This window comes from Narcine bancroftii, chromosome 4 (genome assembly GCF_036971445.1).
Source record: "Narcine bancroftii isolate sNarBan1 chromosome 4, sNarBan1.hap1, whole genome shotgun sequence".
In the NCBI taxonomy this organism is placed as follows: domain Eukaryota; kingdom Metazoa; phylum Chordata; class Chondrichthyes; order Torpediniformes; family Narcinidae; genus Narcine; species Narcine bancroftii.
The window spans coordinates 106,395,033-106,418,856 of record NC_091472.1 but is presented as its reverse complement, the minus strand read 5'-3'; the positions used below and the strand labels follow the sequence as shown (position 1 = coordinate 106,418,856).

Sequence of the window (23,824 nt, the reverse complement as noted above, 5' to 3'; positions counted from 1 at the left end):
TGTTATCAGCTAGTATGCAGGATAGAGTAAGAAAAACAGAATATAAAGCGAGAATGCTATCGGACCATTCACCCTTAATACTAACAGTAAAGCTAGAGGACATCCCTCCAAGAATGTATAGATGGAGATTAAACCCCATGCTACTTAAAAGACAGGATTTTAGAGAATTTATTGAAAAACAATTAAAAATGTACTTTGAAGTAAATACGGAATCAGTGGAAGATAAGTTTATACTATGGGACGCAATGAAAGCATTCATTAGAGGACAAATAATAAGTTATGCAACCAAGATGAAGAAGGACTATAATCAGGAAACAGAGCAGTTGGAAAGGGAAATAGTAAACATAGAAAAAAAATTAGCAATAAAGAAAGATACAACCAAAAGAAGAGGATTGGCGGATAAAAAAATAAAATATGAAACATTACAAACATATAAGGTGGAGAAGAATATAATGAAGACAAAACAGAAATATTATGAACTAGGTGAAAAAACACACAAAATCTTAGCATGGCAGCTTAAGACAGAGCAAACTAAGAAAATGGTATTGGCAACAAGGAAAAAAAACAAACAAATTACATATAATCCAAAAGAAATTAAGGAAAACTTCAGAGAATTCTATGAACAATTATACCGAACTGAAAACGAAGGGAAAGAAGGGAAAATAGATGAATTTTTGACTAAAATTGAACTACCAAAACTACAAATAGAGGAACAAAATAAATTAACAGAACCATTTGGAACAGTAGAAATACAAGAGATAATAAAAAAATTACCAAATAATAAGACACCAGGAGAGGATGGACTCCCAATAGAATTCTACAAAACATTTAAAGATCTATTAATACCGCCCCTCCTGGATGTAATCAACCAGATTGATGAGACACAAAACTTACCAGATTCATGTAAAACAGTGATACTAAAACAAGGGAAAGATCCACTCTCACCAGCGTCATATAGACCAATATCTCTGCTAAACACAGATTATAAGATAATAGCTAAACTATTAGCAAACAGATTAGCAGAACAGGTACCGAAAATGGTAAATTTAGACCAAACTGGATTTATCAAAAAAAGACGCACAACAGACAATATTTGTAAATTTATTAACTTAATTCATGCAGTAGAAGGAAATAAAGCACCTGCAGTAACAGTTGCTTTAGACGCAGAGAAGGCCTTCGACAGAGTAGAATGGAATTACTTGTTCAAAGTATTGCAAAAATTCAGTTTACCGGAGAAGTATATTAATTGGATTAAAGGATTATATAAGGGACCGTTAGCGAAAGTGACAGTAAATGGACATGTATCAAAGCAATTTAACTTAAGCAGGTCAACGCGGCAGGGATGCCCACTATCACCATTATTGTTTGCGCTAGCTATAGAACCACTAGCAGAATCGATAAGAAGAGATAATAATATAAAAGGAATAAAAATAAAAGACAGGGAATATAAAATCAGTCTGTTTGCGGATGATGTGATAGTGTACTTAACAGAACCAGAACTATCAATAAAAGAACTATATAAGAAATTGAAGGAATATGGAGAAGTGTCGGGATACAAGATAAACGTAAATAAAAGTGAAGCAATGCCTATGAATAACGCGGATTTCTCAAAATTTAAGGAGGAATCCCCATTCAGATGGCAAACGCAGGCAATAAGATACCTAGTGTGCAAATAAACAAAAATCTAGGCCAATTATATAAACTCAATTACAATCCACTAATGAAAAAATTACAGGACGATTTAGAGCATTGGAAAGAGCTACCACTAACACTGATAAGAAGGATAAACTGTATTAAAATGAACATTTTTCCAAGGATACTATACTTATTTCAGGCATTGCCAATACAACTGACAGAAAAATTCTTCAAAGAGTTAAAGAAAATAATAAGGAGATTTTTATGGAGAGGGGGGAAACCGAGGATAGCACTAGATAAATTAACAGAATGGTATAAACAAGGAGGCTTACAATTGCCAAACTTCAAAAATTATTATAGAGCCGCACAATTAAGGTACCTATCAGATTTTTATCAAACAAGGGAAAAACCAGACTGGACGAGATTAGAATTAGATAAAATAGGGGAAAAGATACCTGAACACATTATATAAATGGGACGAAAAATTGGTACAACATAGAACTTCTCCAGTATTACACCATCTCCTCAATATATGGAAGAAGATTCATGTAGAAAGAAATAAAACAAATTATCAATTACCAAAGCTAATATTGACGCAAAATAAGCTACTCCCTTTTACAATAGACAACCTTTCCTTTAGAAAATGGGAAAAAAAAGGGATTAAAAGAATAGAAAATTGTTTTTCAGGAAGTAGATTCTTATCCTTTGAACAAATGAGAGATAAGTACAATATAACTGGAGATACAGCGCTGGCATATTACCAACTGAGATCCTACTTGAAAGATAAATTAGGAAGCAATTTGAGTTTACCAGAGGGAAGTAACCTTGAATATGTGATTACAGATACAATGTTAATCAAAAGATTTATTACAAATATGTATATTAAACTGCAAGAAAAGGAGAATGAGGAAACAAATGGTAAAACTAAACAAAAATGGGAACAAGATTTAAATATAAAGATAAAAAAGGAAACATGGGAGAAATTATGTTCTGGAACGATGAGAAATACAATAAATACGAGGCTACGTATGATACAATATAATTGGTTACACAGACTATACATTACACCGCAAAAGTTAAATAAATGGGACCCAACAGTATCTGATATGTGTTTTCGATGTAAAAAAGAAAGGGGAACAACAATTCATGCAATCTGGACATGTGAGAGAGTAGAAAAATTTTGGGATGATCTCAATCAAATATTAATTAAAATAACAGAAAACAATATACCAAAGAATCCAGAGATCTTTCTCCTAAGTAACATAAAAAATAATGAATTTGGAATTGACTTGGAAGATGCACAAAAAAGATTTGTTAAGATAGCCCTAGCCGTAGCAAAAAAATGTATTATGACAACCTGGAAATTGGAAGATAATTTGAAAATACAACAATGGTATATAGAAATGAATAAATGTATTCCATTAGAAAAAATAACATATAGTTTAAGAAATAATATTGAAATATTCGAACAAGTATGGGAGCCTTACATTAAATACAATAGCGAAAACCTACCGGGGACAAACATTACCTAAGTTGATGGAAGGAGAAGGAAAGAAAAGAATGGACTCTGTAGAATTTCTGGTGTATTTTTGTTGAATGACAACATTGTCTGACTGAATTAATGCAACCTAGATTGTATACCTAAAATGGATGAGGGGGGGGGGTGGGGGGGTGGCTTGGGAGGAGGGAGGGAGGGGGAGAAAAAGTCACTGTAAATGTGTGAAAAAGAAAAAGTGTATATCATGGCTATTGTGATTTATGGTGTGAAAAATAAAAAATAAAAAAAAAAAAGAATGAACAGTTTAAAAGAGAAAAATACTGTACTGTACTTACACAGAACAAACTTCTCTTGCATGAATATATAAACATTAAAGCATTTTACTTTAAAAAAAAGATTAGAAATTTTCCCCAAATATCTTGTGATAGCACAGTGCATTACATCATTAGCCTTTTTTCCTAAGAAGTATCAGGCTCTTGAACCTCCCTGTGCTACCCTAATCCTAAGCTTTCCTTTCCTCCAGCATTCCACCCACTTCCCTTGCTTCTCCTGTCAGAGAGCTACCCTTGACCCTCTCCACCTATCCTTTCTTAGATTCTTTCTCTTCTACCTTCCACCTATGACTTCTTACCTGCTAGCCTGTGCTCCTCCCTTTCCAAGCACCTGTCTCTTTGCTTTTATACCAGGTCTGAGGCATGGGTTAACCTTTACTTTGTATGGATGTTGCATGACCTGCTAATTTTCCCCAGAACATTTGTATATTGCACTCCACCCCAGCAAAAGCAGACTTTTTTGGTTAACCCCTAACTGTAAATTACTCTGGGACAACCAAAAAATCTGTCTGCACTAATGACACATCACTTTTTTCCTGCACTAACTGTGACAGTTATATTTTTATATTTATTATCTCTTTTTCTGTCTTGGCATATTGTGATAATTTAATGAAACCAATGTAGTTGGTAGATCTTGTGTACCCGTGTGGCTACAGCGAGAAGGAATTTTGTTGCATCTGTTTATTGAACTTGTGTGGTCGACAACAAAAACCTCACCTCGTAATCTTTGTACTTCTAAAATGTTCTCATTCACGGGATGCAGATATTAAGCAATGTCTGCACTCAATATTCATTTCCAATTGCTTGCTGAGATTTTCCAAGGGCAACTCAGAATCAACTGCATTTCCAAATCAAGTCAAACACCAGCCAGATTGGGCTATTTTAGCTTTCCTGTCTGAAACTGAGATTGCATATAAAATTTATAAACCCACCTACTTTCAGGTACAATTCTCATATACTAGACTATCAAAGATTACATTTGATTTATGAGAGAAAAATGCAAAATTATCACCTTGCTTCAGTCAAAATGAAAGCCCATGATGTTCTATCTCAGTTATGTGGTCAATTGATGATGGTTATACATAACACGATTACGGTGGCTTGGTTAGCGCAACACTGTTATAGCACCAGGACTGGGGTTCAAATTTGCGCTGTCTGTAAGGAGTTTGCACATTCTCCCCATTCTGCATAGCTTTCCTCTGGGTGCTCCGGTTTCCTCCCACCCTTCAAAACATTCTGGGGTTGTAGGTCAATTGGGTACAATTGGGCAGGCATGGGCTCATGGGCTGAAATGAGCCTGTTGCTGTGCTGTATGTCAAAATTTAAATTTAAAAATTTATAAATATCATTGTTTTGAATAGTTGTTCTGATTAATGACATGCAAATGTAATGTCACAATTGGAGTGACTCCATAATTGAGAAAACTGAAATGATGTCGTTGACAATGGATATTCATATCTGTTCTTTTGTATATTTCTCAAGTTGTTCTGTGTTCAAATACAGAAGACTCACTGGTGTTAAGCTTCTGAGAGATAGAATCCATTTTGATGACATAAACAGTGTTTGAGTTGGTGTATCTTGCTCACAGACCTAGAGTCCGAATTCTTCGACCATGGACCCAGATGCAAGAGGTGACAATTTTTGGCCAGAGTTCAGTGGCTGGGCCTTGACCAAAGCACTGAGGAAGTCCCATTCCAAAATACCCAACAGATGACAACATTGGGACTGGCTGGCTCCAACATTAGTCATTGATTTTTGACTTTTTAATGTATTTAAAATGGAAATTATTTAAAATTATTGTTAAAATATTAATAGCTGTCCAAAAGCACTTAAAATCACATTAACTAATTAAAAACTAAACTAAACCAAAAAAGTTAACATTTTCCTTGTGCCTCCTTTGTCTTGCAATTCCTACTCAAAATATTGGTCTCTTGGATTCTGAGATAAACCACAGCTACCAATCCCTTGCAAAAAAGCTTGTTCCCACTTTAAAAAAAAGTTCTGGCAAAAGTTATAACTTGACACGTTAAACTCACTTCCCTTTCCACAGGTCCTGCTGAGTATGTCTTGCATTTGCTGTTCCCATTTCTACAACCTTTTGCTTACTTATAAAGACACAGGAAGCTGTTCAGCCTATCTGGTTCATGGTAGCGCCAAAAAGACATTCCTGCTCATCCTTTCCTTATTTCCTAATACTGCTTCCCTCTTACTTGGCTCCTCTTGAATTCATTTGCTTTTTTACCTACATACAAAATTATGAGGAATATAGATAAGACTAAATGCAAGCAGGCGTTTTGCTCAGAGGTTGGGTGGGACAAGAATGGGAGGACATGGGTCAAGGGTGAAAGGGAAAATGTTTAAAGGGAACATTAGGGGGAACTTCATGCAGAGAGTGGTGAGAGTGTGGGATGAGCTGCGAGCTGAAGTGATGAATGTGGGCTCAATTTTAACATTTAAGAAAAAATTTAAAAGGGACATGGATGGGAGGGGTACAGAGGGCTATGATCTGGGGTCAGGGTCGATGGGACTGTTTCTGTGCTGTAGTATTCTATGGTTCTTTCTTTTAATAATATTGAATTTGACAAGGATAAGCAAAGCATATGCAGAAAATTTGTAAAGTGCACAACATAGATGTGAAAAATTAAAGAGCACAAGATTGTCAAACTTATAAAGCACATCCATGTTATACAAGCACAACTTGTATGTTTATCCCAAAAAGCCCTCAACTCTTTTGCCCCATCAATGCACCAGAATTTTATATTTAAAAGTATGATTCATTATCCTATGGTTCCAATTAACCTGCAGTTGCATCTTTGGGATGTGAGGAACCTGAACATCCACATGAACACATTGTGGTCAAGGAAAAATGTACAAACTCCCAACAGATAAAAATGTTGGAGTGAAAAGCAGACAAACTATCTGTAAGGTTCTCGGGCTCATGTATGTTCTACAACATCTCAAGACATAATGAGGATTGAACCTCAGTTCCAGGAACATTATCAAATACTCTACCTAGCTTCTATGTTCTGCAATACCTCTTCACTTCTATTCCATATTTTCCAATGCAGACTGCCTTTTATTTTAAATTTTGTTCCCTGGGATTAAGTTGCAATATTTATTTTGGAAAGTGGACTTCAGCAGGCTTGAATGGAAAGGCACAGAAATGCAGATGTACATTTAAGTAGCTTGTACACTGACAATCAACTCCCTCATCCCACTCACAAAAGCTGGGTGGCCCCTACTTCTGGGAAGCCCAGTTTGTTTATTAAATTTACTTCATAGGTTTTTTTGAGAGATGTGAAGTGCAAAGTGTCACTTGTTTGAACCTTTGTACTCTACGTTCACCAGGAGTGGTGCATCTAGCCTTGTCTTTCCAAAACACAAATGGGAGCATCACATGCAGGTCAAATATCCAGTTAAAGAGGTATTATTCTGAAAGCAAGCTGCTCAAACCCACTAACTAGATCCACATTTTTTTCTCAATGAAATGTACCCTCTCATCAATTTTCTCCAATTGTAATCTTCCTCAAATTTAGCTGAGTCAGCCCAACCTGTCCATACTGACTAATCTAGTCCCATTTTTCTGCATTCAGCCCATATCCTACTAAACCCTTCCTAGCCATGTACCTGCCTACATGGCTTTTCTTTCTTTTAAAAATACTTTAATTGTTTTATCATACAACCATACATTATAAGTCCATATAAATTAAATATAATATACATTTGGATTGGTATCATATCAGATAGAAATAATAAGGCATGGACTCATATTCCAATTTAAACATATAGTGAATAAGAAAAAAAGGAATGGAAAAAAGAAAAAAAGGTTGATTATAAAGATCTAACCACAACCAAGGTTGAAACTGGTATTCAAGCAGGCTTGAAATCAAGCAACGGCCTCCAGAGATCCGACAAAACATGCCCATTTACTGCATCCCTGCACCTTAATCATTCTATTTAGGAATGTAAGCTATAAATGGACCCCACGTCTTTTCGAAAGAGATCTTAATCTTCCTAATATTATGTCTGATTTTTTTCTAAACTTAGAAAGGACGTAATAGCCAATAACCATTGGGTGAAAAGTCCTCTTTCCATTTAAGCAATATTCCTCTTCTAGCCAGTAATGTAGAAAATGCTAAGACCTGTTTTGGGTTAAATATATATTTACATCCCTGGAGAAGCCAAACATTGCAATCAATGGACATGGTTCTAAAAACAGTTAAAAAGATGCACCTCAGGTCCCTCTCAAATTAAATCTACCATCTCTCATTTTTAGATTCCCTTACTCTGGTGGTGGGGGGGGGGGGGGGAATGGTGGGGGGGGGGAATGGTGGGGGGAAGGCTATCACTGCTTACCTTATCCATGCTTCTCATAATTTTATAAACCTCTGCAATGTTCCCTCAGCCTCCAAAGCTCCAGGGATGAAAAGTCTCGCCTTTCCAGCTTCTTCTTTTAATTCAAACTATCGGTCCCGGCAAACATTTTTGTGACTCTTTCCTGCATCCTTTCCAGCTTTATGGTATCTCACCGGAAGCTGGGTGCTCAGAACTGTACACACTACTCCAAGTATGGCCTCACCAGAGCCTTGATTGGTTGTAATATGACCTCCTTGCTCCTATGCTCAATGCCCTGATCGAGGGATGCAAGAGTGCCAAATGCCTTCTTCACCATCCTGTTCTCTTCAGAATTAGAAACAATCCCGATTTTTCCCATTTTTTTCTGCACCCAGGATCCTCAGCCAGTGTCTCCCTTTGAAAATTCATCAAGCACCTTTTGACAAATAATGATACACATCATCCCTATTAATTCAAACTTAGTTCCATGAGATTATTAAGATGTGGGTTGTTCTCATAAGTTCTGAACCACTTGCCCTTCATTTACTTTTAGTCAACACGTTAAATCAAGCCACAGATCAATTGAACTAACATTGTACCTGAGTTGTTTTCCATGACAGTGTAGATAATTTTGCAGATCCTCAGCAGCAGGAATACCTTCTTCTCAGGAGAGTATGTCTTGCGCATGTTTGCAAACTTCTGTTTTATTTTTTCCAAAGTAACAGTGTCAGGGACAGAAGCAATTACTCCCAGCTCCTGGGGTACTTTCTGCTTCACGGAGAGCAGGTTTTCTTTCAGTTGCTTCCAGGTGCCGTCGGCAGTATGAAATTGCATCAAAGTTGTATAAATGTTCGATTTCAAGGGCTTCAAAATGCATTTATGCATGGCTTTCTCCAAAACAATATCTGAACAAACAAAAATCACAAGAAGTGAAAGATTCAGAATCAAGTAACTTAAGTTTAGATTGGGAATGCACACCTTACAATAGTTGACCATATACATATTAAAGCAGATATATTTGTATGACTTTTAAAAACCTTTCAGACAAAAAAAACCAACTTGGTTTTGTAAGTTGTAACAAGGCAAAATTAAAAGGAGAATTTGCATACTTTACATTAAAAACAGACTTCTTTGGAGGAGTCACGTGATGGAGTAGTGGCCGGACGGTGAACTCCAGCCCTCTCCAGAAAAGTCGGGAAAAACAAGAGAAAATACAAAGGCACAGAAATACAAGTTAAAGAAAAGTGAGTATAAAGGTGGAAAGAAGATGGAGACAAAAGGAGAAAAATCAAAATCAACGGAAAGAAGAGAGGAAGAGAAGACAACGGAGGAAAAAGGTGAAGGCCTTACCTGTCCGAAGAGGCCCGCTGTGGAGAGAGGGCCCCACTACCTCAGGTCGGTAGAAAAAGAACTACAACAATGGCTCACAGAGCCGAGTAAAAGTGCGCAACCGCGCATGCAAAAAAACACACCGACGGGAAGGGGGACCAGCTGGGGAGTCGATCTCCACAGCCGGCAACGACAGCTGCAGAACACCTGCAGCAAGAAGAGACCACAGAAGACAATGGAAACAAGAAAGAAGAGGAGGAAAGGGCAGCAAAGAAACAACAGATGGTCAACCCAGAGGAAGAAGAAGAGGAAGAGTACAGTGAAATAGATAAAGGGAAAGGCAAGGTAAAGGATATACTTGCTCTTGTTAGAGGATACATGGAGTCATTTAAAGAATGGCAAACACAGGAATTCAATGATTTAAGAAGAAGAATAAACAACACAGAAGAGAAAATAAATAAAATGGATATGACCTTAACAGAAATGGGTAAAAAAAATGGACAACATGGAAGAACGGGCAATAGCAGCAGAAATGGAGGTAGAAGACTTAAAAAAGAAATTGGAGGAATCTAATAAAAAAACTAAAGAGACACAAGAATTACTAGCCCAAAAAATAGATATAATGGAAAATTATAACAGAAGAAATAACATAAAGATAGTGGGCCTTAAGGAAGATGAAGAAGGCAAGAATATGAGGGAGTTTATAAAAGAATGGATCCCTAAGGCCCTAGGATGTCCAGAACTACAGCAAGAAATGGAAATAGAAAGGGCACATAGAGCATTGGCCCCTAAACCACAACCACAACAAAAACCAAGATCTATTGTAGTAAAATTCCTAAGATATACTACAAGAGAAAAGGTACTGGAGAAGACAATGGAAAAAGTAAGAGAGGGCAACAAACCACTGGAGTATAAAGGGCAAAAAATCTTCATTTATCCAGATATAAGCTTTGAACTCCTAAAGAAGAGAAAAGAGTTCAATACAGCAAAAGCGATTTTATGGAAGAAAGGATATAAATTTACACTGAAGCATCCTGCGGTATTGAAAATATTTATTCCAGGACAACAAAACAGACTATTCTCGGATCCAGAAGAAGCACGAAAATTTGCAGAACAATTACAAAAATAGACTGAGGGATGAAGACGGGTAATGAGAGCAAAAATTATCACGGTTGATATGTATGTGGGTAAAGACAAAAATAGACTGAGGGATGAAGAAGGGTAAGGAGGGTAAAAATGACCACGATTGATATGTATGCGGGTAAAGAGGTATAAGAGTGAATAGAGACAATGGGCATATGTGAAAGTATCTGTAATTAGAGGAAAACATAGAGAGTATAGACAAGAATTAATAAGAGAAGGTAATGGAATAGAGAGAATAAGGAGGGAATTAAAAGAGTGACCTTTGTGACATATAAAAAGCGAAATCTTTTCTGGGGGGGGCTGGGTGGGGGAAAAGAGCGGTCACTGCAAAATCAGTTGACGCTTGCGAGTGGATTCGCAAATCCAAATGGAGAGGGGAGATGTGGTTGTCCGACAAGGGATAAAGGGCAACTCAGGAGGGGAAGGGGAGATTGGGGATAAAGAAGATAGAAATAGGAGAATAAGGAAAATGTTGGATGTTGTAGGAATGTTGTCTGGTAAAGAGTTGAAAATAAGAAAACAGAAATGGAAAAGGAGGAAAGGTAATGATGGAAAAACGGAAAGAGAAGATAAACAAAATATAAAATGGCTACGCTGAACTATATGACTCTAAATATTAATGGAATACATAACCAAATTAAAAGGAAGAAACTACTAAATTTACTGAAAAAGGAAAAAATAGATATAGCATTTGTCCAAGAAACACACTTAACTGAATTGGAGCACAAGAAATTAAAGAGAGATTGGGTAGGACATGTAACAGCAGCATCGTATAATTCAAAAGCAAGAGGAGTGGCTATATTAATTAGCAAAAATGTGCCATTTAAAATAGAAGAGGAAATAATAGATCCAGCAGGGAGATATGTTATGATAAAATGTCAGATATAGTCAGAGCTTTGGAATCTACTTAATATATATTCACCTAACGAAGAAGATCAAACATTTATGCAAGATATCTTTTTGAAGGTAGCTAATACGCAAGGGAACATACTAATAGGAGGGGATTTCAATCTGAATTTGGATCCAAATATGGATAAAACGGGGAAAAAAATTAACAGGAAGAACAAAGTAACCAAATTTATAATTAAATCAATGCAAGAAATGAAACTTGTGGACATATGGAGGAAACAAAACCCAAAAGAAAAGGAATACTCATACTACTCGACTAGACATAAAACATACTCAAGGATAGACCTATTCCTGTTATCAGCCCACATTCAAGGGAGAGTTAGGAAAACGGAATATAAAGCTAGACTATTATCGGACCACTCACCCCTGTTATTGGCAATAGAGCTAGAGGACATCCCTCCAAGAATGTATAGATGGAGATTAAACCCCATGCTACTTAAAAGACAGGATTTTAGAGAATTTATTGAAAAACAATTAAAAATGTACTTTGAAGTAAATACGGAATCAGTGGAAGATAAGTTTATACTATGGGACGCAATGAAAGCATTCATTAGAGGGCAAATAATAAGTTATGCAACCAAGATGAAGAAGGACTATAACCAGGAAACAGAGCAGTTGGAAAGGGAAATAATAAACATAGAAAAAAAATTAGCAATAAAGGAAGATACAACCAAAAGAAGAGAATTGGCGGATAAAAAAATAAAATATGAAACATTACAAACATATAAGGTGGAGAAGAATATAATGAAGACAAAACAGAAATATTATGAACTAGGTGAAAAAACACACAAAATCTTAGCATGGCAGCTTAAGACAGAGCAAACTAAGAAAATGGTATTGGCAACAAGGAAAAAAGACAAACAAATTACATATAATCCAAAAGAAATTAAGGAAAACTTCAGAGAATTCTATGAACAATTATACCGAACCGAAAACGAAGGGAAAGAAGGGAAAATAGATGAATTTTTGACTAAAATTGAACTACCAAAACTACAAATAGAGGAACAAAATAAATTAACAGAACCATTTGGAACAGTAGAAATACAAGAGATAATAAAAAATTTACCAAATAATAAGACACCAGGAGAGGATGGACTCCCAATAGAATTCTACAAAACATTTAAAGACCTAATAATACCGCCCCTCCTGGATGTAATCAACCAGATTGATGAGACACAAAACTTACCAGATTCATGTAAAACAGCAATAATTACAGTGATACTAAAACAAGGGAAAGATCCACACTCACCAGCGTCATATAGACCAATATCTCTGCTAAACACAGATTATAAGATAATAGCTAAACTATTAGCGAACAGATTAGCAGAACAGGTACCGAAAATGGTAAATTTAGACCAAACTGGATTTATCAAAAAAAGACGCACAACAGACAATATTTGTAAATTTATTAACTTAATTCATGCAGTAGAAGGAAATAAAGCACCGGCAGTAGCAGTTGCTTTAGACGCAGAGAAGGCCTTCGACAGAGTAGAATGGAATTACTTGTTCAAAGTATTGCAAAAATTCAGTTTACCGGAGAAGTATATTAATTGGATTAAAGCATTATATAAGGGACCGTTAGCGAAAGTGACAGTAAATGGACATGTATCAAAGCAATTTAACTTAAGCAGGTCAACGCGGCAGGGATGCCCACTATCACCATTATTGTTTGCGCTAGCTATAGAACCACTAGCAGAATCGATAAGAAGAGATAATAATATAAAAGGAATAAAAATAAAAGACAGGGAATATAAAATCAGTCTGTTTGCGGATGATGTGATAGTGTACTTAACAGAACCAGAACTATCAATAAAAGAACTATATAAGAAATTGAAGGAATATGGAGAAGTGTCGGGATACAAGATAAACGTAAATAAAAGTGAAGCAATGCCTATGAATAACGCGGATTTCTCAAAATTTAAGGAGGAATCCCCATTCAGATGGCAAACGCAGGCAATAAGATACCTAGTGTGCAAATAAACAAAAATCTAGGCCAATTATATAAACTCAATTACAATCCACTAATGAAAAAATTACAGGACGATTTAGAGCATTGGAAAGAGCTACCACTAACACTGATAGGAAGGATAAACTGTATTAAAATGAACATTTTTCCAAGGATACTATACTTATTTCAGGCATTGCCAATACAACTGACAGAAAAATTCTTCAAAGAGTTAAAGAAAATAATAAGGAGATTTTTATGGAGAGGGGGGAAACCGAGGATAGCACTAGATAAATTAACAGAATGGTATAAACAAGGAGGCTTACAATTGCCAAACTTCAAAAATTATTATAGAGCCGCACAATTAAGGTACCTATCAGATTTTTATCAAACAAGGGAAAAACCAGACTGGACGAGACTAGAATTAGATAAAATAGGGGAAAAGATACCTGAACACATATTATATAAATGGGATGAAAAATTGGTACAACATAGAACTTCTCCAGTATTACACCATCTCCTCAATATATGGAAGAAGATTCATGTAGAAAGAAATAAAATAAATTACCAAATACCAAAACTAATATTGACGCAAAATAAGCTACTCCCTTTTACAATAGACAACCTTGCCTTTAGAAAATGGGAAAAAAAAGGGATTAAAAGAATAGAAAATTGTTTTTCAGGAAGTAGATTCTTATCCTTTGAACAAATGAGAGATAAGTACAATATAACTGGAGATACAGCGCTGGCATATTACCAACTGAGATCCTACTTGAAAGATAAATTAGGAAACAACTTGAGTTTACCAGAGGGAAGTAACCTTGAATATGTGATTACAGATACAATGTTAATCAAAAGATTTATAAAAAATATGTATATTAAACTGCAAGAAAAGGAGAATGAGGAAACAAATGGTAAAACTAAACAAAAATGGGAACAAGATTTAAATATAAAGATAAAAAAGGAAACATGGGAGAAGTTATGCTCTGGAACGATGAGAAATACAATAAATACGAGGCTGCGTATGATACAATATAATTGGTTACACAGACTAAACATTACACCGCAAAAGTTAAATAAATGGGACCCAACAGTATCTGATAGATGTTTTCGATGTAAAAAAGAAAGGGGAACAACAATTCATGCAATCTGGACATGTGAGAGAGTAGAAAAATTTTGGGATGATCTCAATCAGATATTAAATAAAATAACAGAAAACAATATACCAAAGAATCCAGAGATCTTTCTCCTAAGTAACATAAAAAATAAAGAATTTGGAATTGACTTGGAAGATGCACAAAAAAGATTTGTCAAGATAGCCCTAGCCGTAGCAAAAAAATGTATTATGTCAACCTGGAAATTGGAAGAAAATTTGAAAATACAACAATGGTATATAGAAATGAATAAATGTATTCCATTAGAAAAAATAACATATAGTTTAAGAAATAATATTGAAATATTCGAACAAGTATGGGAGCCTTACATTAAATACAATAGCGAAAACCTACCGGGAACAAACATTACCAAAGTTGATGGAAGGAGAAGAAAAGAAAAGAATGGACTCAGTAGAATTTCTGGTGTATTTCTGTTGAATGACAACATTGTCTAACTGAATTAATGCAACCTAGATTGTATACCTAAAATGGATGAGAGGGGGGGGGGTGGGGGGGTGGCTTGGGAGGAGGGAGGGGGGAGGGAGAAAAAGTCACTGTAAATGTGTGGAAAAGAAAAAGTGTATATCATGGCTATTGTGATTTATGGTGTGAAAAATAAAAAATTTAAAAAAAAACAAAAAAAAACAGACTTCTTTCACGATGTACCAGTTTAAAAAAAAACATGTTGAATTTTAGCAGAAGGTATAAAATCAGGTGAAGGAAATAGCATTAACAGTTCAGCCTTGTGACAGAAAGCGATGCAACAAAGGACATCAATTCAGTGCGGGTTCAAAGGGGAGTGCTCTTACCTGTGAGATTGCAGGTCAGGGGATGAAATCCCTAATTCGGATTAGCACCTCAGTGTAATACAATGTGAGAGATAGAGCTGTTGCCGTGGGGTCCTATCTGCCCTCTGAGGCAGATACTATAAAAAAAGTGGAAAAAAATAACACCAGTGACCATGACCGTGACCGGAACGGGAAAGTAGTCGAGATACATGTGTGACATTGAGGTCACAGATCTCAGTGAAGAGGACAGTAGTTTTGGAGTTGGCTCTTTCAGGGGAACAGGAGCAAGGGGAAGAATTGCCAGTCCCAGGCAAAAGAGATTTAGTTTAAATTTCACCATGTCTGGTGTAGACATTGTGGGCCAAAAGGCCCGTTCCTGTGCTGTATTGTCCTATGTTCCATAAAATGATCAGGTTTCCATAATATGTAGATAATAATGTAATTATTTTGTTATTTGTGAGCCTTAGCCATCAAATGATAAAAAAGGGTTTCAGAAATACTTCATTGCCTTTAAAGCAATGTGTAACAACCTAGGTCAAGTTCAATACCTATAAATGGAAATTCTTCCTTTGGAGCCTTGAAAGTAATCTTTCTGCTAACTTCATGCTTCAAGCATATGTAACACATGCAAATGTCCTTGTTAATTGACCAGTATGAATGAAGCAAACAATACTTCAGAAAAGGTGAACAGAATGAATGCTTGGTCTTTTTCTGTCCAGTTTAAAAGACAGGTCCAGAAATTCCATTCCACTTGTGAGGCTCACAGGCCTGTGTTTCTCAGTGTAACAATTTCCTGCTGAGCTGCAGTAACTTCTTGCTGTTCTAAATATGGCAGCATGGTTAGTATAGCGCTATGCTATTACAGCGTCCTGGGTTCAAATCCGTCAGGTTTGAACTTGCTGCTTTCTGTAAGGAGTTTGAATGGTCCCCCTGTATTGCATGGGTTTCTTCCAGGTGCCCTGGTTTCTGCTCCCATTCCAAAGATGTACGGGATTAGTAGGTTAATTGGGTACATGGGTGTATTTGGGTGGCTTAGGCTCTTTGGGTGCAAGGCCTATTACCATCTAAATTAATAATTAAATGTCTCATTAGGGAAGTATGAAATGTGCAGCCTGCTCTTAAAAAAAGCAGATCACAAGTCAAGCAACACACTTCCAGCTACACACAAGTGCAGCACTGAATGCAAAGGATGCTGCAACCCAGCAAAATGAGAGAAGGAACATCAGAGGAGGATGATCACATTCAAGTTTATTGTCACATGCACCAAAACGCAGTGACTAAGGTGGTTTTGCAAGCACCTCATCCAAGACATCTCATGCATAGAACAACAAGGGAGATTCAAAACAAAGGTGCAGAGCTTCAGGGAGAGATCAGTTGGTAAGGAGTTCTTCTTCTTTGGCTTGGCTTCGCGGATGAAGATTTATGGAGGGGGTAAATGTCCACATCAGCTGCAGGCTTGTTTGTGGCTGACAAGTCCGTTGCGGGACAGGCAGACACGGTTGCAGCGGTTGCAGGGGAAAATTGGTTGGTTGGGGTTGGGTGTTGGGTTTTTCCTCCTTTGCCTTTTGTCAGTGAGGTGGGCTCTGCGGTCTTCTTCAAAGGAGGTTGCTGCCCGCCAAACTGTGAGGCGCCAAGATGCACGGTTTGAGGCGATATCAGCCCACTGGCGGTGGTCAATGTGGCAGGCACCAGGAGATTTCTTTAGGCAGTCCTTGTACCTTTTCTTTGGTGCACCTCTGTCACGGTGGCCAGTGGAGAGCTCGCCATATAACACGATCTTGGGAAGGCGATGGTCCTCCATTCTGGAGACGTGACCCACCCAGCGCAGCTGGATCTTCAGCAGCGTGGACTCGATGCTGTCGACCTCTGCCATCTCGAGTACTTTGACGTTAGGGATGAAAGCGCTCCAATGAATGTTGAGGATGGAGCGGAGACAACGCTGGTGGAAGCGTTCTAGGAGCCGTAGGTGATGCCGGTAGAGGACCCATGATTCGGAGCCGAACAGGAGTAAAGGCAACATAATATACATTGATGATGTCCAGCCAGGAGTCTGATCACGATAGGAAAGAGATGTCCTTGAATCTGAGATAGGTGATGTTACACTCGTGAATCTTCTTCCTGATGAGAGGAAAGGTGAAGTGTATATGGCTGGGGTGGTATGTGTCTTTTAACATGTTGGCTACTTTTCCAATGCAGCCAGAGTTTTCAACAGAATTGATGGAGAGGAGAGGAGGTACGAGTGACAGGCTGAGTGAGACATGCTTACAACCCTCAACAGTTTTTCCTGGATTTGGACAGAATAGCTTCCGTCTCATTTATTTGGAGGGATGACTGAACTTTTGTTTTAATTTATTCACAACAGGAGGAGCCTGTCACTGTGAATGAGACTCCAAACTGTTTCACATTGATGACAGATAGGCCAGAAGTTGGAAATAGACTGCAGATTTCTTTTCTTGAAGGACATCTGTGAACCAGAAGTGATTTTATAATAATCCAGTTGTTTCATAGTTATTATTATTGGCAATAGCTTTTCCTTAATTCCAAGGTGGCAAGGTTGGTGCAACGCTGTTACAGCACCAACGATTGAAACCAGGGTTCGAATTCCACGCTGTCTGTAAGGAGTTTAACTGTTCTCCCCGTGACTGTGTGAGTTTACCCCAGGGCTTCCAGTTTCCTCCCACCCTTCAAAATATACTAGGGGTTGTAGGTCAATTGGGTGTAATTGGGTGGCATGGGCTGGTGGCCAAAAGGGCCTGTTACCATGCTGTATGTCTAATTTTAAGTTTAATTTAACTCGTGGTAAACCTGATCAGTGAATTTCAGATCATTTTATCAGCTTGTTTTTTTTTGGACTGGAGGCTTATGACGAGTGATTTGAAACAAGGTTTGGTGCTGGGCCCATTGCCATCCATATCAATAATTCAAATGAAAGTACGATTAGCAAGTTTGCAGATGACGCAAAAGTGCCTGTTATTGTAGATAGTGAAGACAGTTGCCAAAGATCGTAGCAGGATTTTGATTGGTTGAGCAGGTGGGTAGACAAATGGCCGTTGGAATTTAATGGACCTAACAGTGAACAGTAGGAATGTGGGGAATGTGGCAAAGGGATCTAGGAGTACAAGTACATAGTACCTTGAAAGTGGAGACAACAGGTGGAGAGGGTGTTCAAAAAGGCTTTCGGCACACTGTGTATAGAAGTTGGGAGGTCATATTACAGTTGTATAAGACATTGGTGAGGGCCCATTTGGATCACTATGCTCAGTTTTGGTCACCGTTCTACAGGAAGATGTCAAGCTGGAGAGGGTACAGAGAAGATGTACGAGGATGTTGCCTGGACCCAAGAGCTAAGCCATAGGAGGAATTTGAGCAGCCTAGGGCTTTATTCTTTGGAGTTTAGGAGGATGAGGGGTGATCTCATAGGGCTGTACAAAATCATGAGATGAATTTTGACTGGGTGAAGCAGGGTGTTTTTCTGAATTCTTAAGTTACAAGGTGGGATTTTAACTCACTCCTTGGATGAATGGTCAGATCATTTACTGTTAGTTTAGTAATGCAGTCAAAATGCTCCTGCACCTCTTGAGGTGAGACTCAAGCTTGGGAAGGAACTCTGGAATTTTAGCTCCACACAGTCAATGTTGTTTAATGGAGCAGTTTCAATGGGTCAAATTACCTATTCCTGCTTCTATATATTACCTTCTTGTGGATTAATTACCTATTCCTGCTTCTATATATTACCTTCTTGTGGACTAATTACCTATTCCTGCTTCTATATATTACCTTCTTGTGGACTAATTACCTATTCCTGCTTCTATATATTACCTTCTTGTGGACTAAATTTAAAAGTAAATATTTGGAGACAGGTAAGCAGTCTTCAGTGACTGGTATGGCTACAGGCCAAATGTGGACACAGCATGAGCTAAAACGCAGGTAACGGAGAGTCAATCACGTCTTTCACACTAACATTAGAATAATATTAAAAGGGGCTTCTGTGTAAGACTGGTGTGCTTTTTTGGGCAATATTACTTTTTATCCAAAAATCACGAAAGCCGGAGAATTGAATTTCTGGAGTGGCTCGTCGGGTCAGAGAGCATCTGAGGGCAGAAATGGTCAGTCAGCATTTCATGTTGAGTATCTTTATCAAGACAGGAGTATTGGTAGGAGACAGGGAACATGCATGCACGTCCACACGCAGGTATAGAAACAAATATTCGTTAAACACACCAGGCACAATGATTAGAGGATGCGTGGCACCAGAGGGCCACATTTTTATTATCCTAACATCATAAGCCAAAGTTATAAATTGTTGATGTGCCCAAGTTTCATTAAAAGGTTGATTGCTGTTTAATGTCGAATCAAAATTGAACAGCTCGCAAAGTGGCACTGCAACATGATGCTTCAAGAAGACCATTCTGAACTGGTGGCTGAGGAAGAGCTGAGCAGCAAGGTAGAATAGCAGTGGAAAGGTTAACTGGTGACATTTACTTTGCTGCCCCTGGCAGTTATTGAAGCTGTTGAGCAACTCAGCTTTTCGTTTTCTGCAAAAAAATCTAAGTTGCTAAATCTTCATGACATCATCCCTTGGCAGAGATACTATTGTGCCCATTATTTTTAGAAACAGAAACCTGGGGCCTGCTGTTTATTTTCATTTTTACAGATTACCTTGCGCTAAAGATTATTTTTCTTCCCTCCAAGTTTGGAAAGAATAAAAGCAAATACAAACTTCTCTACCCCCAAAATCAGCTGACTTCAAATATAAAAACAATCGCAAAAGTTACATTTTGGATGTAGCACAACCAGCTTAATTTGAGCTCACTTCTAATCCAGAGCTGTTCCATTCAATATGGGATATTCAAAGGGATTCATGCATTTTCTATTCCCATTTCAGACTTTAAACTTTTCTATATCCTTTAAACTTCTGAGATTTATTTTGTCACCTTTAAGTGGAGTAATTTTTCAACATTAAAAAAGTTTTGACCAGACTGCTAATTTCCTGTTACAAAGCTGACTAAATCTGTTCGACATATGGCAAAGTGCTATGTCAGCTGTTCTTCTTCCAAACTCCTGTGGTTCAGTAAAGTTGTCACACTAGTGCTGTCAAAGGCAATTTAGATCCAAATGGCTGACAAACAAAGCAAGTCTCTAAAGCAGCAGAATAAATATTGTATGAGTTGCACCTTTAGAGGTGACAAAGACAAAAACACAAGATCTGGACATTTCAAGAGTATTTTTCCTCCCCCATAGACACTCTATTAATGTTCCAACTTTTAGCAGCCATTTTTCCCCTCAATAGACTCCTGAATTCATCAATGCCACTACAAAATTGTCAGGTTAAGTAACAGAAACTGCAGACAATGAGAAGCTGGAGGGACTCAGAAGGACAGGCAGCATCCATGGAGAGAAAAAGTTGGTTCAGGTCAGGACCCTTCTATGAGACTTCTGTTGTATCTGAACAAAGAACATCTATGTGAAATCATACCTTTGCTTATCTCCCCATGGATATTGCCTGGCCTGTTGATTTAGGCTAGACAAGATTCACTGGATGAGAATTGAACCTAAAACCTGTAATTAATGGAAAATATCTTGACGACCCGACTTATTCCATCCACTTGAAGAACTAATTTGGAGTTTCATCTGAGCAAAACTTTGCTAACCATACAACACTAAGCTCAACACAAGAATTAACACATCTCTGAACCGTGCTCCTTTTTGCCTTTTCAACGACTGCAGTAGTGAAAACTGCTCAGAGCATTTATTTCTCTCAAATTTTCCTGAGGAACTGAATGTTTTTAATAGAACCATAGAATGTTACAGCATAGAAGCAGGTCTTAAGCCCTTCTAGTCTATTCTGCCTCAACCCACTGGCCTGCACCTGGACCATACCCCTTTCATCCACGTATGTTCATATTTTTCTTAAATGTTAAAATTGAGCCCGCATTCACCAGATAGCAGCTCCGTTCTGCACTCCCATCACTCACTTTATGAAGAAATTCCCCTTAAAATTTTCTCCTTTCATCCTTAATCCATGTCCTTCAGTTTGTATATCACCTAACTTCCATGGGGAAAAAAAAAGCCTACTTGCTTTATCCTCTCTAAACCCCTCATAATTACAGTCTCTGCAACATACCAGCAAATTTTCTCCTCACTCTTTCAATCTTCATGATACATTTCCTGTAGTTAGCTGACCAAAACAACACACAATACTCCAAATCTGGTTTCAGTTTCTGATTATCTATCCTTACATTGATAATCGATCATTGATGACACAAAGCACTTACTTCTCCATGCATTTCTATACACAGAAACCAAAAACATTATCTGCAGCCAAACTCAAACCTTCCAGCAAACTTGAGCACAGATATGTCACAACATTGTTCTTGTAATAAAGCCATATAATCAAACATTACTTTAAAATTCTTAATAACATAACATAACAATTACAGCACGGAAACAGGCCATTAGGCCCTTCTAGTCCGCACCGAACCAAACACCCCTTTCTAGTCCCACCTCCCTGTACAATGCCCATAACCCTCCATCTTCTTCTCATCCATATACCTGTCCAACCTTTTCTTAAATAATACAATTGACTCCGCCGCCACTATTTCTCCCGGAAGCTCATTCCACACGGCTACCACTCTCTGAGTAAAGAAGTTCCCCCTCATGTTACCTCTAAACCTCTGCCCCTTAATTCTTAACTCATGTCCTCTTGTTTTAATCTTTCCTCCTCTTAACGGAAATAGTCTATCCACATCCACTCTGTCTATCCCTTTTATGATCTTAAATACTTCTATCAAATCCCCTCTCAACCTTCTACGCTCCAAAGAATAAATACCTAATCTGTCCAATCTCTCCCGATACTCTAGATGCTTAAACCCAGGTAACATTCTGGTAAACCTTCTCTGCACTCTCTCCACTCTGTTTATATACTTCCTATAATTAGGCGACCAGAATTGCACACAGAACTCCAAATTAGGCCGCACCAACGTCTTATACAATCTCAATATCACCTCCCAACTCCTATATTCCATGCAATGATTGATAAAGGCCAGCATACTAAAAGCCTTCTTCACCACCCTATTCACGTGAGTTTCTACCTTCAGGGAACGATGTACCATTACTCCTAAATCTTTCTGCTCTTCTGTATTCATCAATGCTCTCCCATTTACCATGTATGTCCTATTCTGATTCTTCTTACCAAAATGAAGCACCTCACACTTATCAGCATTAAATTCCATCTGCCATTTCTCAGCCCACTTTTCTAAGCAGCCCAAATCCCTCTGCAATCCTTGAAAACCTTCTTCATTATCCACTATTCCACCTATCTTAGTATCGTCTGCATATTTACTAATCCAATTCACCACCCCATCATCTAGATCATTAATGTATATAACGAACAACAATAGGCCCAATACAGATCCTTGAGGCACACCACTGGTCACCGGCTTCCAACCTGACAGACAATTATCCACTACCACTCTCTGGCCTCTCCCTTTCAGCCAATGTTCAATCCATTTGACAATCACAAAATTTATACCTAAAGACTGCACCTTCCTAACTAACCTTCCACGTGGTACCTTATCGAAGGCCTTATTGAAGTCCATATAGACAACATCTACTGTGCTACCCTCATCCACATTCCTAGTCACCTCTTCAAAAAATTCAATCAGATTGGTCAAACATGACCTTCCTCCCACAAATCCATGTTGAGTGCTCCTGATCAGACCCTGTCTATCCAGATATTTATAAGTACTATCTCTAAGAACTTTCTCCATTAATTAACCTACCACAGACAGCAAACTTACAGGCCGATAGTTGCCAGGCTTCCTCCTTGAACCCTTTTTAAATAACGGAACCACATGCGCAATGCGCCAATCCTCCAGCACTATCCCCATATCTTAATAACTTTTTTTTTAAAATGGCACATTACTTTCATTAATTTTACAATGAGCTTTCACGAAAGGTGTCAGATTGGTCTACTCTCAAATATCCTTGGGCAACAACAGCAAATACCAGAAAACATCTGTTTAAGGTGACAGAGGAAGGTTCAGGGGAGATGTCAGAGTTAAGTTGTTTTAAGCTCAGAGAGTGGTGGGTGCCTGGAATGCATTGGGGGTGGTGGTGGAGCCTGGTACAAAGGGGGCATTTAAAAGACTCTTAGGTACATGGAAACAGGAAAAACAGAGGATCAAGAGTGTGTGGTGAGGAAAGATTAGACTGTTGAGAAGTAGGTTTATTAGGTCAGTGCAACATCGAGGGCAGAAGTGCCTGTATACTATGCTGTAATGTTCCATTGCATCCAACCATCAAGAATCAGATTTTATTTAAGCACAGGGCAAAAAATATGTTGATTCATATTTAGTTTTGCAAGATCACTGAAATGATTCATCTCCTCAAATAAGCTGCCTAATAACAAAAAAAAAGATTTTTCAAGGCTATGGTGCTTTATACTTGGTGATTCAATACCTTTTATTCCTCATTAAGTGCCCTTTTCAAAGCACCTGCAGCATTTCCAACAATTTATATGGGACATGTAACAGTAATAGTTATTTCTCTTAAACAGCAGACTGCAAAGGATTTGACAGATGTACAAAGAGAAACTTTGTTCTCCCTGTATACTCATCTCATAAACATTCCTGTTATTTATAATCCTATTACATGCTAAGAAGCTTGCAGAAATTAACAAAATCTGTTGGATTTCTGCCCATCACATTCAGTCATGATAGCAAGACACCACAAAAACCACAAGTAACTTCAGCCAC

The 23,824-nt window shown here is 37.8% G+C and overlaps 1 protein-coding gene across 5 annotated transcripts in view; it reads right to left on the bottom strand.

Moving 5' to 3' along the window:
• LOC138760958 (ras and Rab interactor 2-like) overlaps positions 1-23,824 on the bottom strand; it is a 216,276-nt gene that overhangs the window by 16,567 nt on the left and 175,885 nt on the right. For 4 of the 5 annotated variants that reach the window (XM_069932363.1, XM_069932364.1, XM_069932366.1 and 1 more), the window contains one exon: positions 8,400-8,705. The exons of the other annotated variant lie outside the window; for it this stretch is intronic. In XM_069932363.1, the coding sequence (XP_069788464.1) occupies positions 8,400-8,705 (306 nt within the window). The remainder of the gene's footprint in view (positions 1-8,399; positions 8,706-23,824) is intronic. 5 annotated transcript variants of the gene reach the window in all.